General features: G+C 39.2%; 1 protein-coding gene across 4 annotated transcripts in view; it reads left to right on the top strand.

Annotated features, from left to right (window-relative positions):
• Positions 1-14,165, top strand: part of Kdm3a (lysine demethylase 3A) — a 46,584-nt gene that overhangs the window by 18,268 nt on the left and 14,151 nt on the right. For 3 of the 4 annotated variants that reach the window (XM_057771026.1, XM_057771017.1, XM_057771035.1), the window contains exons 9-12: positions 1,853-2,016; positions 3,208-3,719; positions 6,171-6,375; positions 13,315-13,529. In XM_057771026.1, coding sequence (XP_057627009.1) covers positions 1,853-2,016; positions 3,208-3,719; positions 6,171-6,375; positions 13,315-13,529 — 1,096 coding nt within the window. The remainder of the gene's footprint in view (positions 1-1,852; positions 2,017-3,207; positions 3,720-6,170; positions 6,376-13,314; positions 13,530-14,165) is intronic. The other variant, XM_057771044.1, reaches the window with a different exon arrangement.

A 14,165-nucleotide genomic window follows, 5' to 3' on the forward strand; every position in this document is an offset into this window, starting at 1 on the left:
TATGTCTGGCTTGATGAGTTCAGACAGGATAAAGGAGTGGGCCTATGCTCCTAAGTGTACATTGTGCAGCGACTAAGGAAAAGATACTTCCTAGTGTAACAGGTGCTTTGGAAAAGGAAATAGATATGTGATAAAGCTAAGGAGTGGCTGCTAGAACACTCTTGGCAGTGAGTGACCTGAGACTCTGAGGAGTAGCACTTTAACTAAGGGTAAGAAGATGGAAGCAGCCAGCCACTGAAAACTAGGCAGCAGGAATAGCAAGTACAAAGCCCAGACTAGAAGGGACTTAGGATGAATGATGGACGAAAAACCAGTTTAGTTAGTAATGCAGACAACTGATAGTTCAGTGAGAGGGAGTGATGGTTGGCAGCAGGCTGAACTATATAGGATTCTTGTAGGTAGTGGGCAATAGTCCTACTTGATGAATGTTTTATAAACGTTAGTCTACAATGAGATAGACCTGGGTAGAAGAAACATGAGGATTAGGATTAGCAAAAATGGAGGGAAGTCAGACTAGTCTGGGAGAAACAGTCGTGGTGTCATAAAAATGGAAAGATTCAGTAGAGACTTTGAGAATGGAGACATGATTTATTGATTGGTTGTGGGAAGTGGGGAAGATGGAAAGTTTCTTGACTTAAACAGATTGATGGATATTGTACAGAGTAAAACTATGTCCTACAGTTTACAATCTATGTTCCTAAGTATGTTGTTTTTGGAGTGTAATTTAAGGAGAAGTATTTGCATCACCTCTAGATGTATCCAAAGAAAGGGAGGTGGCAGATGGAAGAGATGATTGGTAAAAGTGAACCTTGAATAAGCATTTATAATAATGTGGTGATTTGGCTTTTGGAGACAGTGATTTCATAAGTGGTTATCAAAACAATTCTAATTCCAGAACATTGATAATTTTTATTTCTTTTTTTTTCTTTTTTCTTTTTTTTTTTTTTTTTTATAAAATTCTGTATTAGTCTTTTCAAGGCTGCCAGAGTAAATGAGGAAATGATTCATGAGTAGATAGCGTTTAACATATTGGCAATTGTTAGGTTTTAAGAATTTGAGGAAATTCGTGTGTCGTAGTTTAGAGGTTATTGGATATAGAACTGAAGACCAAGTTTGGATTTGGTAAATACAGATCATGGTATATGACATGCTGAGAAGGGCCTGATGGACAGATGGAGTCCAGTAAAAACTGGTAGACTGTACACTCTACCGTACAAAAGTTGTCTAGAGTTTATATGTTGTTTTTTTCTCGTGGTAGGAAATTCTATTTCTGTAGCTAATATAAATAGCAGATATGAATCTCTAATATTTTTATTCTTACAAAGGTAAAATTACATGGAAAGGGAAGGGGGAAAGATATCCAAGCTTTTTCCCATAGGCCAGTCATGACTTAATATTTTTTACAGCTTGGGGTGACCTTTGTGACTTGATGAGCCATATAAGAACAAGAATCGTGTCCTCAAATCTTTATTGCATTGCCAAGGCTTATCGTGGTACCCAGTAGGTTCCATTGCCTACAAGAGTCCTATGTGGTCTGGTCTCCTGCCAATCTACGCAGTAAGTGCGTGGTGGGCACTCAAGTCATGTCCAGATGATTGCATGTGAAGCAGCTACCGTTGAAGCTGTCACTTAAAAGTCCACCTCTATACATTGCCACATTTCCTTATAGTGGCAGAGATCAGATAAGCATTCTTGGTGTTTGATTTATCACTTATTTGTTATGCTGGTCTTTATTTGGCAATGATTTTGTGCTTGCTTAGTATTAAACAAAGGAAACTATCTTTAGTTTCATTAACATTATTTTCCACTAGGGATTTTGTATTTAATGTCTATTGGTTTGGTATCTTTTTAGGCCTCTCCCAGTGTGTGCCCTGTAGAGTCTGTTCCCACAACAGTTTTTAAGGAGATCCTGCTTGGCTGTACTGCAGCAACTCCTTCTAGCAAGGACCCAAGACAGCAAAATACTCCCCAGGCAGCCAACTCTCCACCTAACATTGGAGCGAAACTTCCTCAAGGGTGAGTGAATAGTGCTTTAAGGGTTTTTGGAACAGCAGTGAAGTTGCTCTTGCAGAAGACCAGGGGCTTATTCCCAGCACTATGTTCAGAGCCATCCATTACTCCAGTTCCAGTGGATCCAGTGCCCTCTTTCTGGCTTCCAGAGGCACCAGGCAGGTACACAGGTGGTACACACATTCAGACAAAACATACGTAAAATGAATAAATCTAATAAAAATAATACATTGTATAAATGTATGGAAATGTCAAAGAATAAATAAAAATATTTTTAAAAAAGAAGTAGAAGAAATAGTGAATAAATTTTATGTACAAGCAAGTAATCAGATTGTCCTGCTGCTTTGGGTTCTGACCACTCATGGTGGCTTGCTATTCATAGCGAGACAAGAGTTTCATCCTGCTGGTGCTATGTAGTGTTAGATTTGTATTTTGTATAGGAAGGGATTTCTGATATTTCTAATATATGTAACATACTTCAAAGCTTTTATCTTGATACATCTGCAAGCCATGAGATTGAGTTTTCAAGTTTTGGTATGCAAGAATACTAGTTTTCTCTTTGAAATTTAAATTTAATTTTTTTTTTATTATATAAGAGACATCAGCACAAGTTTTTCTGAAACAGAAAAAGAAGAGAGTTGTTAATTGGCCTTGTGTAGACTTTTAATTTGACACATTAAAAACTACTGGGTTTCTTAACTCCTGTATGTGTTTTCTGATTACATATGACAGTGTTTGTTTTGAGGGAAAGCTAAGGTTCATCAAGCTCTAAGAAGCAGAAGTGACTGGAGCAGTTACAGTGTTAGAGAGCATGTATGGAGCATTTAGGTTTACATTTTTCCAGAGCCGTGGATGGATTGTTCTCTACTCTACCTCACAAAAACATAGCCAAAATTTTCTACCATAACAGTTTTCTTTTTTCTTTTCTTTTTTTTTTTTTTTGGTTTTTCGAGACAGGGTTTCTCTGTAGCTTTGGTGCCTGTCCCAGAACTAGCTCTTGTAGACCAGGCTGGCCTCAAACTCACAGAGATCCTCCTGCCTCTGCCTCCCAAGTGCTGGGATTAAAGGCGTGCGCCACCACCGCCCCAGTTTTCTTTTTTCTTTCTTGCTGGTTGTCATAGCAAATTGAATTATTTTAGGATGATAAGAGATAAGAAAGACCAGGATGCTACTACTTTCCCCTATTATGTTTTTCAGATGTCATAAGCAGAGTTTACCAGAAGAACTTTCTTCTTGTCTAAACACAAAACCTGAAGTACTGAGAACAAAACCAGATGTCTGCAAAGCGGGATTGCTTTCTTCAAAATCTTCTCAGGTTGGGGCTGGAGACTTGAGAATTCTGAGTGAGCCCAAAGGTAGCTGTATCCAGCCTAAAACAAGCACTGATGAGGAGAGCAGACTGGAGTCTGCCCCACAGCCAGTTACTGGCCTTCCAGAGGAGTGCTTTCCTGCAAAGATTTCTTCTAAGGCAGAACTGGACATTGCCACTACTCCTGAACTGCAGAAGCACCTAGAACATGCAACTTCTACATCCGATGGTCTTTCAGATAAGCCTGAAGTGAAAGCAGGTGTCGGTAGCCTTAATAGTTGTGCAGAAAAGAAGGTTGAACATTCAGATTTAGGGTGCCAATCTCAAAATTTAAAGGAAACGTCAGTAAAAGTAGATAATGAAAGCTGTTGTACAAGAAGCAGTAATAAAACCCAGACTTGTAAGTGTTTTGAAAATCTTTATTGGTGAATGATGTGTTTCTTCCCTTGTGATTAAAAAAAAAAATAAGAGAATGACTGTAGGAACAAGTTCAGATAAGCCATGTTATAGAAATGAGTTTATTTTACCCTGTGGATTAGTTTCTATTCGCAAGGACTCTATTACATGCATTTACCCTATGACCTAAAATGGGTCAGATGATTCCTAATTTTTGATGGTAAGAAAAATCTTATTTGAAGCAAAATCTAGAGTGATCTGGTGATTACTTTGTCTTCAGACTTTTGCTGTTTTTGTGGCATCCATCTGGGGCTGGAGAAGTGGGGCTTTGTGCTCACACAGGTAGTTCATATATGTGTGTGTGTGCTTTCTCCCTCTTCCCTCTCCTTCATCTCAGGCATGGGTGGAAACACCAAGCATGGTTGTTAAGGATAGGTCTTGGCATACTCAGTTTTCAGACTGAGTTCTCTTAGTGCAGTATGGTTCATACTTACAAGTTGCACATTCCTAAGCCAGTTCATAAATGTTTTAGAATTAGAAACTGTTTGAGCACTAGCAAGACACCACAAGTGGAAAATTCCATTCTTGACCTCATGTGATGGAATTGTAGTTACAGTATGGGCACACATAAATGAATTGTATATGCAATAGTCCTTATGTAAATTGACCTTAAGGCCTTAAGTGTTTTGGGTAAGCATTCCTTAGCTTGTGTGCCAGTCCATTCTAATGAGGACAGTAATCAGAACTGCTGTTAACAGTGATTAGACGATTGGAAGGACCTCAGTGTGTCAAGGTTCAAAGCTATTACAAGAAGGTAACCTGAATTAACAGTATATGAAAAATGAGTGTGGGTTTTATAAAGTTGTTGAAAACCCCAGTATCAAAACCCTGTTCAGAAGAAAACAAAACCATAGTGTCACTGGGATGGTAAAGATGTCTACTGCCAAGCCTGGTGCCCTGAGTTTAGAAGCCACATGGTGGAAGGAGAGAGTAATTCCCTCAGGTTGTCCCATGAACTCTGTATACACTGTGTTCTGAGTTCACAGACAGTCAGACCCACACTAGTGTGATAGCCGGCCTCTGACAGCAGAAGACAGGGTAGTTAGCTTGACTTGTGTTCTTTTTCGTATAGCTCTGGAAAAATAGAGAAATAAAGGCCTAGGAATTCTCTCAACCCAGCTTTGTCATTCTTGAGGCTCAAGTTGATAAAGTAGTTAGTTTGCTTAAAATTACATAAATATCATACTGTTTTTGGCATTATGTAACCCCCAGGAGAAAGTGAATATTCATAACCATGTATCTGTTCTATTTATTCTTTTGAGTCATCAGCCCTCACAGCTAGTTCGTGAAGCAAGTCATTTTAGTTTCTGTGAAGAGGGAGTGAAAATCCTAGTTGAGTAAACACGTGACAGGTACCTGAGTGAGCTCTGGAGTCCAGCTTTATCTCACTGTGCAGTGCCTCTGTCCCTTATCTGGACCTGCACATGCTGCTGTCGGGTGTGGGGCAGCAGCCCATCAGTCTCTGGGTTGTGCCCACTTCAGTTGCTTGAGGATATAGATGGACTCTGAAGAAGGATTCTGCTTCCTTGCTCCATATAGGGGCTACAGAGCAAAAAAACACCTGGAATCAAGTAGCTCATTTTCTGTTCAGTTTGGTGCCTCAGAAGTGGGCTTTGGCACTTTTGCCTCTGGCCTGAGAGATTCCATTTTAAGCTACATTTAGACAGTTTAATTTACTAATCTATAGGTACTTCTTTCAAACCAGATTAAAAAAAACCAAAGTTTGGACTATACCTACTTATCATATGTGGAAGCCTGGAGCAGCTCTCAAAGGGTGGTGCCTTTCACTATCTGAGCAACTAAAATCACTGTGCTGTTATTTTTAAAGCCCTCCTTACTTTACTTACCCACGGAAGACATTTAGAAAATAGCTCTAATTTTGTAGAACAATGAGAAAATGATTTTGTTTTTATTTAGAATAGTTTTTTGTTTAGAGTACTTCAAGAAAATGCCTTAACCTAGTTTCTTTTTGAGCATGAAAATCAAGGTACTATCTGCAGAGGCAGGCCTGGGTAGGTTCCCCCCACTCTGTGATGACTGCACCGAGCGTGATTTAGAGGAGGTCTTCCTAGCAGGTTGCTCTCATCTAACATTGGGAAGACAAAGATACACTGACTTTCATTTGTGAGTCTGGCTCTTGAATTTGGTGGTTTAGGTTGCCAAATGGGGATTTTTTTAATTATTATTATTTTAATTTTTATTATTTTTTTAAACAAAACTTTGCTAGTTGTTGCTTTGTCTTCTTTTGAGCTATTTTGTAGAAATTTTAGCTGAACCAAAAGTAGAGAAGAATGCCCTTTCTTTAGGAATGTTGACTTTTTAATTAGAATTCAGTCAAATGTTGACATTCTATTCAGAAACTCGAGGTTTCATTTTCTTTCTCTTATGTTCCTAGCCCCAGCCCGGAAATCGGTTTTGACAGACCCAGATAAACTCAAAAAGTTGCAGCAGAGCGGAGAGGCCTTTGTTCAGGATGACTCCTGTGTTAACATCGTGGCTCAGCTGCCCAAATGTCGGGAGTGTCGTTTAGACAGCCTGCGCAAGGATAAGGACCAGCAGAAGGACTCGCCTGTGTTCTGTCGCTTTTTTCACTTCCGGAGGTGAGGTATTTGAGGAAAGATGTGGGCTCTGTTTACATACTTTTTCTTCTGTGCAGGAACCCTGGAATGTTAAGAATTGTATTTTTACTATGTGTTTGACCGCCTAGAGCTTAACTGTGTATTATTCTTTTACAACCTTTTTTCATACATAGATTCGAGGCTGGCCTCAAATTCCCTGTATAGCCAAGGAGGACCTTGAACTCCCTTAATTCTTCTCCCTCCATTTCCAGAGTGCTGGGATTTATAGGCCTGCAGAAACCATGCTCGGTTTATGTGGTGCTGGGGATGGAACCCAGAGCATGCTAAACACTTTACCAATTAAGCTAAATCCCCATCCCTCAATTTTTATTTATTTATATATATATATATATCTCAAAAACAAAGCAACAACAACAACAAAAAACCCACATTAAAAGTACTTTTCAGATAATTGTCATAGAAAAATGCGGAGTTTCTGGGAAATCACTACAGCTAACTTTTCTTTACAGTGCATTTCTAGTGTTTGGTCAGAAAGTTTGTTTGGTACACCTAACCTAGCTAGTGTATTATATAAACTGTTTTGAATCTTTACCAAACATAAGAAGGAATATTTTGATCATATTTATCGTTGTCTGCAAATACTTGGAGATTATGTGTTGTATGCATTAGAACTTATAGCTGTTTGGTCTCAAGTAATCATCCCCTTGCCCACATCTCTCTTTACTTTGAAGGCATGTCTAGCAGTAGCATTGCTGGGTTAGCTGAGTTTTAAGGCTGTTCTGCTAGACTCCTCTGTAGGAAGGGCAGATCGGTGTCCAGGCACATTAGCAGATCAAGCATGTCTGTCTGTACTACTTTTCCAGCATGGAGAGCATGTGAATAATTTCTTATTTCATTTTTTTCTTTCATTTAAATTTGTGCACATTATGTAGTTTGTTGACTTTTCTCTTTGGGTGTTTCCTCCCTTCTATTCCACTCCTTTTTACTCAATTTGTTTGTTTGTTTATGTTTTGGTTTGTTGTATGAGCTGCGGGCTGTGTTCCTGCCGCCTGGCTCCCGGCCGCCTGGCTAGCTTATGCCCCGAAATAACAACACACAAACTGTATTCATATAAACACTGCTTGGTCCATTTCTATTAATGTGTGCAGCACCACGAGGTGGTGACTTACCAGGAAGATTCTAGTCTACGTCCATCCTGGGTCAGAGCTTCATTGCGTCTGCCTCAGAGAGCAGAGGCATGGCGTCTGTCTGAGGCGTCTTACCTCACTGCCTTCTTCCTCCCAGCATTCTGTTCTGTTTACTCCACCTACCTATGTTCTAACCTATCAGGCCAAGCAGTTTCTTTATTAATTAACCAATGAAATCAACAGATTGATATGATACTCCCACATCATTTCCCCTTTTTCTGTTTAAACAAACAAAAAAAGGGCTTTAACTTTAACATAGCAAAATTACATATAACAAAACAGTTATCAAGCAAGAATTACAGTTACAATATTTATATCTATTTTATCTTTTACCATAACAAAGGAAAGCTATAATTATAACTAACCATTCTTCAACTCTTTCAAAGACTCCAGAAGGATATAATATTACCTAAGTAAACAAGAAGTAAGAAACTTCCAAACTCTAGAAATGACAGAGACATTTTGCTGCCTAGACAGTCACCCAAAGTTCCTCTGTACCGTTGGGGCATCCATCTTTGGCCTACAGGCCCATAGTATCCAGAGACATTTCCATGAAGCAGGAAACTTCAAAGGCAGTTCAGTCACTATCTGATGTGTCCTGTAGAATGTCTCTCAGACTCCTTCATGAATCAGGAACCCTGAAAGATCATCTCACCTTTAGGCAAGTTCAGCAGTCCTCTCTCTGTGGGTTCTTTGTGTCCAGTGCAACAGTTCAGGCAAGAGCAGTTTCTTGCCCAAATGGCTATCAAACTCCATAAAGAGCCTCTTTGAGGCCCATCTTCCTCTTGAAGTAGATTAGTGCTGCCAGGAGCAGACATGTCTCATTGTCATGAAAAACCCTAAGTTATTAAAACATTAAATGGCATATTCTGTAGTCTTTGAAAGATGTGAAGAATGCCTATTCAACTAAAATATATATACATATATCTAGAAAATCTAACTAACATGACTACAGACTTGACTATTATTAATGATTATCCATTAACAACCTATATATATTACATTTTTACATGAACTACACAATCAATACCTTAGTCAAGGTCAGAAATACATATACATATAATAAAATTGACCTTAAATTAATATCAGTAAACCAAGATTCATATCAATGCAAATTACTCACATCTGTATCATCTCTCCCTTTAAATGCGAAAAAACATTTATAAACAATATTTGGGAATATGGGCGCAGTTATTTCTCTCCAAACTGCTTCCTGCTGAATGGGGGTGCTGTTATTGAGGTCTTTCATGGTATAACCTGTGTGCTAGTTTCATCTCAGTCGACAGTTGCGCAAAGTAATTTTTTGAGGGTGTTCACAGCAACCTTTCGGGAGGGCGTGGTCTATCATACCATATTGGGAGAGAAGCAATCCATAGGGTCTCATCCTCTGTGAAAACAAAAGAAGAAACTCCTTTCCAAAGCATCATATCCTTAGATCCAAATTTTAAAGTCAAGGTATTTTCAAAATATCTATGTTGGATTAGTTCAGCAGCATTTATAAACAAATATCTTTTAGCAGCTGTTGCTCTTTCCTTAGCATTCAAACAATTCAAGAGACCATAATAGCATACAGTATCAATATTCCTTGTATATTTTCCATCTTTATGTGGCTTTACTTTAACCTCTATTTCGTTTATTTTTACTTTTTGAGACAGGTTCTCTGTACATCTTTGTTCTGGAATAACTCTGTAGACCAGGCTGTCCTTGAACTCTCAGAGATCCTTCTGTCTCTGCCTCCCAGGCATTGGGATTAAAGGTGTGTCCTGCCACACTTCGAGGTCACAGAGGTCAATCTACCTCAGCCTCCCAAGTGTTGGGATTAAAGGCGTGTACTACCATACCCAACTACCCTCTTTCTTCCTTTTTTTACTTTTAAGAACTTTAACTTTTAGCCTGCATATATTTTTAACACACTGTAAACCATTTAGAAGTTTTCTTTGTCTTTGAATCTTTCTTTACTGTATATTTCTCTTTTTCTGACCACAAGTCTTTAATTTACCAAGCAATATCAGTAGGATTAAAGCCGTGGCTTTGACGGCTGGATCCAGCCCATTTCTTAGCTTTCCAGCCTCATGGCAGAGATACCGACTGTAGCCATTTTTATTGCCACAACTCTGTGGTGTTTCAAGGTCCCTGCCAGCAAGCAAGCTGCAGCACTTCACTCAGAAACCACACTCAAACACTCTGTAGTCGAATTGTCTGCCTGAAAGAGTCAGAGTTTGCCCTGGCAGGATGGCCCAGAAAGCCGGCATTTTAAAGTACAGCTTTTTTTCTGGTACAGCTGAAAACTGAAAATCATTCCTTCAGCTTTTCATCAACACTGTTTAAGTGTTTCGTGGCTTGACCTCTTAAAAGAGCTGCAAGGTTTGCAGCTAAAGCTGAGTCAGGAAGCCTCTTAGATGAGAGTGCTTGTTTGCCTCTAGCAAGCAGAGCAGACCACAGAAATTGCTGCTACCAAGAAAACACATGCTTTACTCTATTTTTTTTCCAAGCTTTCTCAGGCTTTCTGTGGATGCAGTTATCCACGTGGACGCCATTCTGTTGTATGTGCTGCGGGCTGCGTTCCTGCCGCCTGACTCCCGGCCGCCTGGCTAGCTTATGCCCCGAAATAACAACACACAAACTGTATTCATATAAACACTACTTGGCCCATTTCTATTAATGTGTGCAGCACCACGAGGTGGTGACTTACCAGGAAGATTCTAGCCTACATCCATCCTGGGTCAGAGCTTCATTGCGTCTGCTTCAGAGAGCAGAGGCATGGCATCTGTCTGAGGTGTCTTACCTCACTGCCTTCTTCCTCCCAGCATTCTGTTCTGTTTACTCCACCCACCTATGTTCTAACCTATCAGGCCAAGCAGTTTCTTTATTAATTAACCAATGAAATCAACAGATTGATATATGACACTCCCACATCATTGTTTTTTCGAGACATTGTTTTCTGGAGCTTTGGAGTCTCTGTTCTGGAACTTGCTCTTGTAGACCAGGGCTGGCCTCAAACTCAGAGATCTGCCTGCCTTTGCCTCCTGAGTGCTGGGATTAAAGGCCTGGCTTCCACTATTTAAATCAGACTAACTATTAATCATTTGCAGGTAGTACTTTAGTAAAAATAGAGTAAACCCTTGTGTGACCAGAAGAAATTAGTCATTAATAAGCTAATGTTTTAAAGGTAGACAAAAGAAATAAAATTGCTGTTTCTTTTCCTAAGCCAGTATGTTAATGATGCTCCCCTCCTCTCGATTGTTCACAATTAAAAAGTTTAGTTTACAGAATTTTACTAGAATGACATAGACAACATCAGTGTTTAACTGCTTGGCAGCTATTTATAATTTATTATTAAAGACCTCGTAGACTTTAAAAATTCTTAGTCCTCACTTTTGATTGACATCTCTTACTTGACTGGTGCTATTAGCTTACTTTTCCCATTAGCATATAGTCACTGTAAAAGAGCATGAGGTGAGTTTATGGTAACCTTTTCATATGTAATATAGTCTGTGTCTCTCCAGATTACTCCCTCACATCCTCTTTGATCCCTCCAACGTCACAAGTAAATCCCCCTTCTTCTGCTTTGTCCCCCCTTTTTTTGTTCTGCATATAAGAGAAAAACGTGTATGTGTGAGTATGTTTTTTAATGTTTATAATTTTATAGAAAAGCTTACTGTACTGTTTAGAAAATTAGATTCATTTTATTCAGGTCCCTTTGCCCAGAGTGAAACAACTTTGTTTTCTGTTTTGTTGAGACATGAATGAATGATGTTCTGGATATAAATAAAGGTTAGATAGTTCAGTTTCTCAGTTGTGATATTTTCATGTTCAGCTAGTTATAAACAAGTGGTGCTTTTGTCTCTTCCTGTTGTCTTCATCGTTTCATCTAATTTAAAATATAATTTTAAATAAAAGTTGAAAAATGATTGCTGAGCTGGGTTAGATACACAGGTGATTTAAACCACTTTAGAGATCTTACTATGGTCTGAAAATGATAGTCGAGTATTATTGCACATAGTTTATTTAGTAAAGTGGGAGCATTGTAGACAATAGCTTACCCCATTTGCTCCTGAGTAGTTGCACAAATGTGGTAAGGTAACGTGTAGCATTTAGAGCTGCTATCATGTGCACATGATGCATTTTCTGAGTGACACCTGACCTGGAGTAGCTTCTTAATAAAGTTGGTTATAGTCTACTTCCTCTTAGGAAAATTGTTGGTTATGCAAATAAATGTGTTAAGATTGACACACATTTGTACTTGGATGTATTGTAGAGAAACTAGAGAAAGTTTTGTTCATTTGTTCTCCTTCTGTTTTTTAGTACTTGTGATTAAAGTACCCAACCAGTAAGCTACATCCCTAACGTACTCTTTATCTTTACTCCTTCATAAAAAATTTTAAGCTGTGCTCACTAAGTTGTGCAGACTGGCCTTGTACTTTGCTCTAGCTAGGTCAGGCCCTGAGCTTGTGATTTTCCTGCCTCGGCTTAAATGCTGGTGTTAAGAGGTGTACACTCAAAAAAAAAAAAAAAAAAGAGGTGTACACTCACATCCAGTGTGATACTCAACCTTCTGTGTTATGGCTATTTCCAGTTTGGACTCTGGAAATTTATATCTCCTTTGGATAAATGAAGTCATTTTGAATTTGCTATACAGCTTGTACTCTTGAAGAGGTTTGTGTATGTGTGAAAATAATGGCTTCATTATGGTATTTTCATACACCGCCATTGGTGTTCCTTGACCAGTGGTTCTTCTGAAAGTTGTGTATCTCATAGACTTAGAGAATTCGGATAGTCCGTGCCCAGCAAAGATACTGGAGTCCTCCAGCAAAATGTTGAAGGCAGTCAATATTTGGCCCTTCAAGCGCTTGATTTTTATATACACAAATGAAACTTTAGTTAATTCCTTGTTAGCATTCTCATATTGTACCTGTCTTTTTCTTGTTTCTGTAGGAGTTTTACTGAACTTAGCTTCTTTCCTAATGTCTCCTTTTCTTACAAGGCAAACTTAGTTACCGTCTTACCATCTCTTCCCGAAGGTAGCTTTTTGTGTTAGCCCTACCAAACTCAGATTGGCACTTTGTCCTCTGACCATTCTTGATGTTTATCATATTCTACTTCACCAAATGGCTTATGTCAACTTCTTATGATTCCAACTGCAAGTAAAATGTTAAGTTTTAAAAATATTCAAAACTAATCCACAGCTTCTCAAATCATCCAGATATTAAAGTATTAAAAGTGCATTCTGAGAATGTTCTGCCTGCCAGTGTACTCCTTAGGTTCTGCATTCCGTCTTCAGGTTTCCTCTGAAAGGTTTCAGGAGTTCACATTGTAATGCACCTCTCGGGTGCACGTGGACCAAGGTACCGCTCAAGTCCATACGGCCATAGCTTCCGTGACTGCACTCCCCTTGCTGAGCATTATTCTTGAAGCAGTGCTTCTGCTCTTAGGTTGTGTTGGTTGTTGGTCCCTTCTTTGATTTGTTACTGTCTTTACTGTTAAATCCAAGTCTAGTAGGTAGATAGTGTCTCTGAGGGCTCTCTGATAATTTGGCTTGAGTTCAAAATAGACACCTCTCTCACATGTCCTATCTAGCTTCTCTTTTAGGAGAAAAACAGTAATTATTTTTTTTTAAAAAAAAAATCTTAAGTCAATAAGATTTAAAACCAATAAATTGGCTGCCATTAGCCAAGGAAAGTACAGAAAACCAGAAGAGGCTGTGTTGGTTGAAATAGTATTTATGTAGTAAGTACTAGTAGCAAATCAATTTTGTGTGTTTTTCTACTTCCAGGTTACAGTTCAACAAACATGGTGTGTTGCGGGTAGAAGGCTTCTTAACACCAAACAAGTACGACAGTGAAGCCATTGGCTTGTGGCTGCCTTTGACCAAGAATGTTGTGGGGACTGATTTGGACACAGCAAAGTACATCCTGGCCAATATTGGAGACCACTTCTGTCAAATGGTCATTTCTGAGAAGGAAGCTATGTCAACTATTGAGCCACACAGTAAGAGCATCTCCTAGGAGATAGGATGTTTGACTCCAGCTTCATTTTTGTTTCTTCGTGACACCTAAGTTCTTGTTGCTCTGACCTCATTTCCACCAGCAGTCTAGGTGAATGGTATTGTGAGTTCAGTTGCAGTTTTCCTTTTGCAACAGGTTTCTTCTGTTCAGTCTCTGGATTTGTTGTGCAACAATTGTCAAAGGAAGAATATTCCTTTTTTTTGTTGTTTGGAAAGGTCAGTGTGAGATATTAAAATGGCATTTGCACAGCCACACCAGATATGTAAACTCACTGCAAGGGAATCAGACTTCAGATTGGTTACAGACAAAAGATTCTTAATCCATAGTACATTTTAAAAACAGTAAGAGTGGATAGGCATTTCCTTAGCCTCCTGAGTTCCACTGTGCAGGGCTAGGTCTCATGGATACCTAGGTGTGAGAGTGTAGCCAGGTCAGATGGAGACGGTTCTTCCCATATCAAGTTCTGAGGGGACAGCAGCAGCTGCTAGCTCCCCTGTGACTGTGCCCTCTATTCTTCAAGAGCACTCCTTTACTAGTGTTCAGTCTAGTGTGCTGCAGGGGTCAGTGCTGGCATCATATGTATACTCTCAAGGTAGGGTGCCTGGAAGAATAACACTTT

This window comes from Chionomys nivalis, chromosome 1 (genome assembly GCF_950005125.1).
Source record: "Chionomys nivalis chromosome 1, mChiNiv1.1, whole genome shotgun sequence".
NCBI classification, from domain to species: domain Eukaryota; kingdom Metazoa; phylum Chordata; class Mammalia; order Rodentia; family Cricetidae; genus Chionomys; species Chionomys nivalis.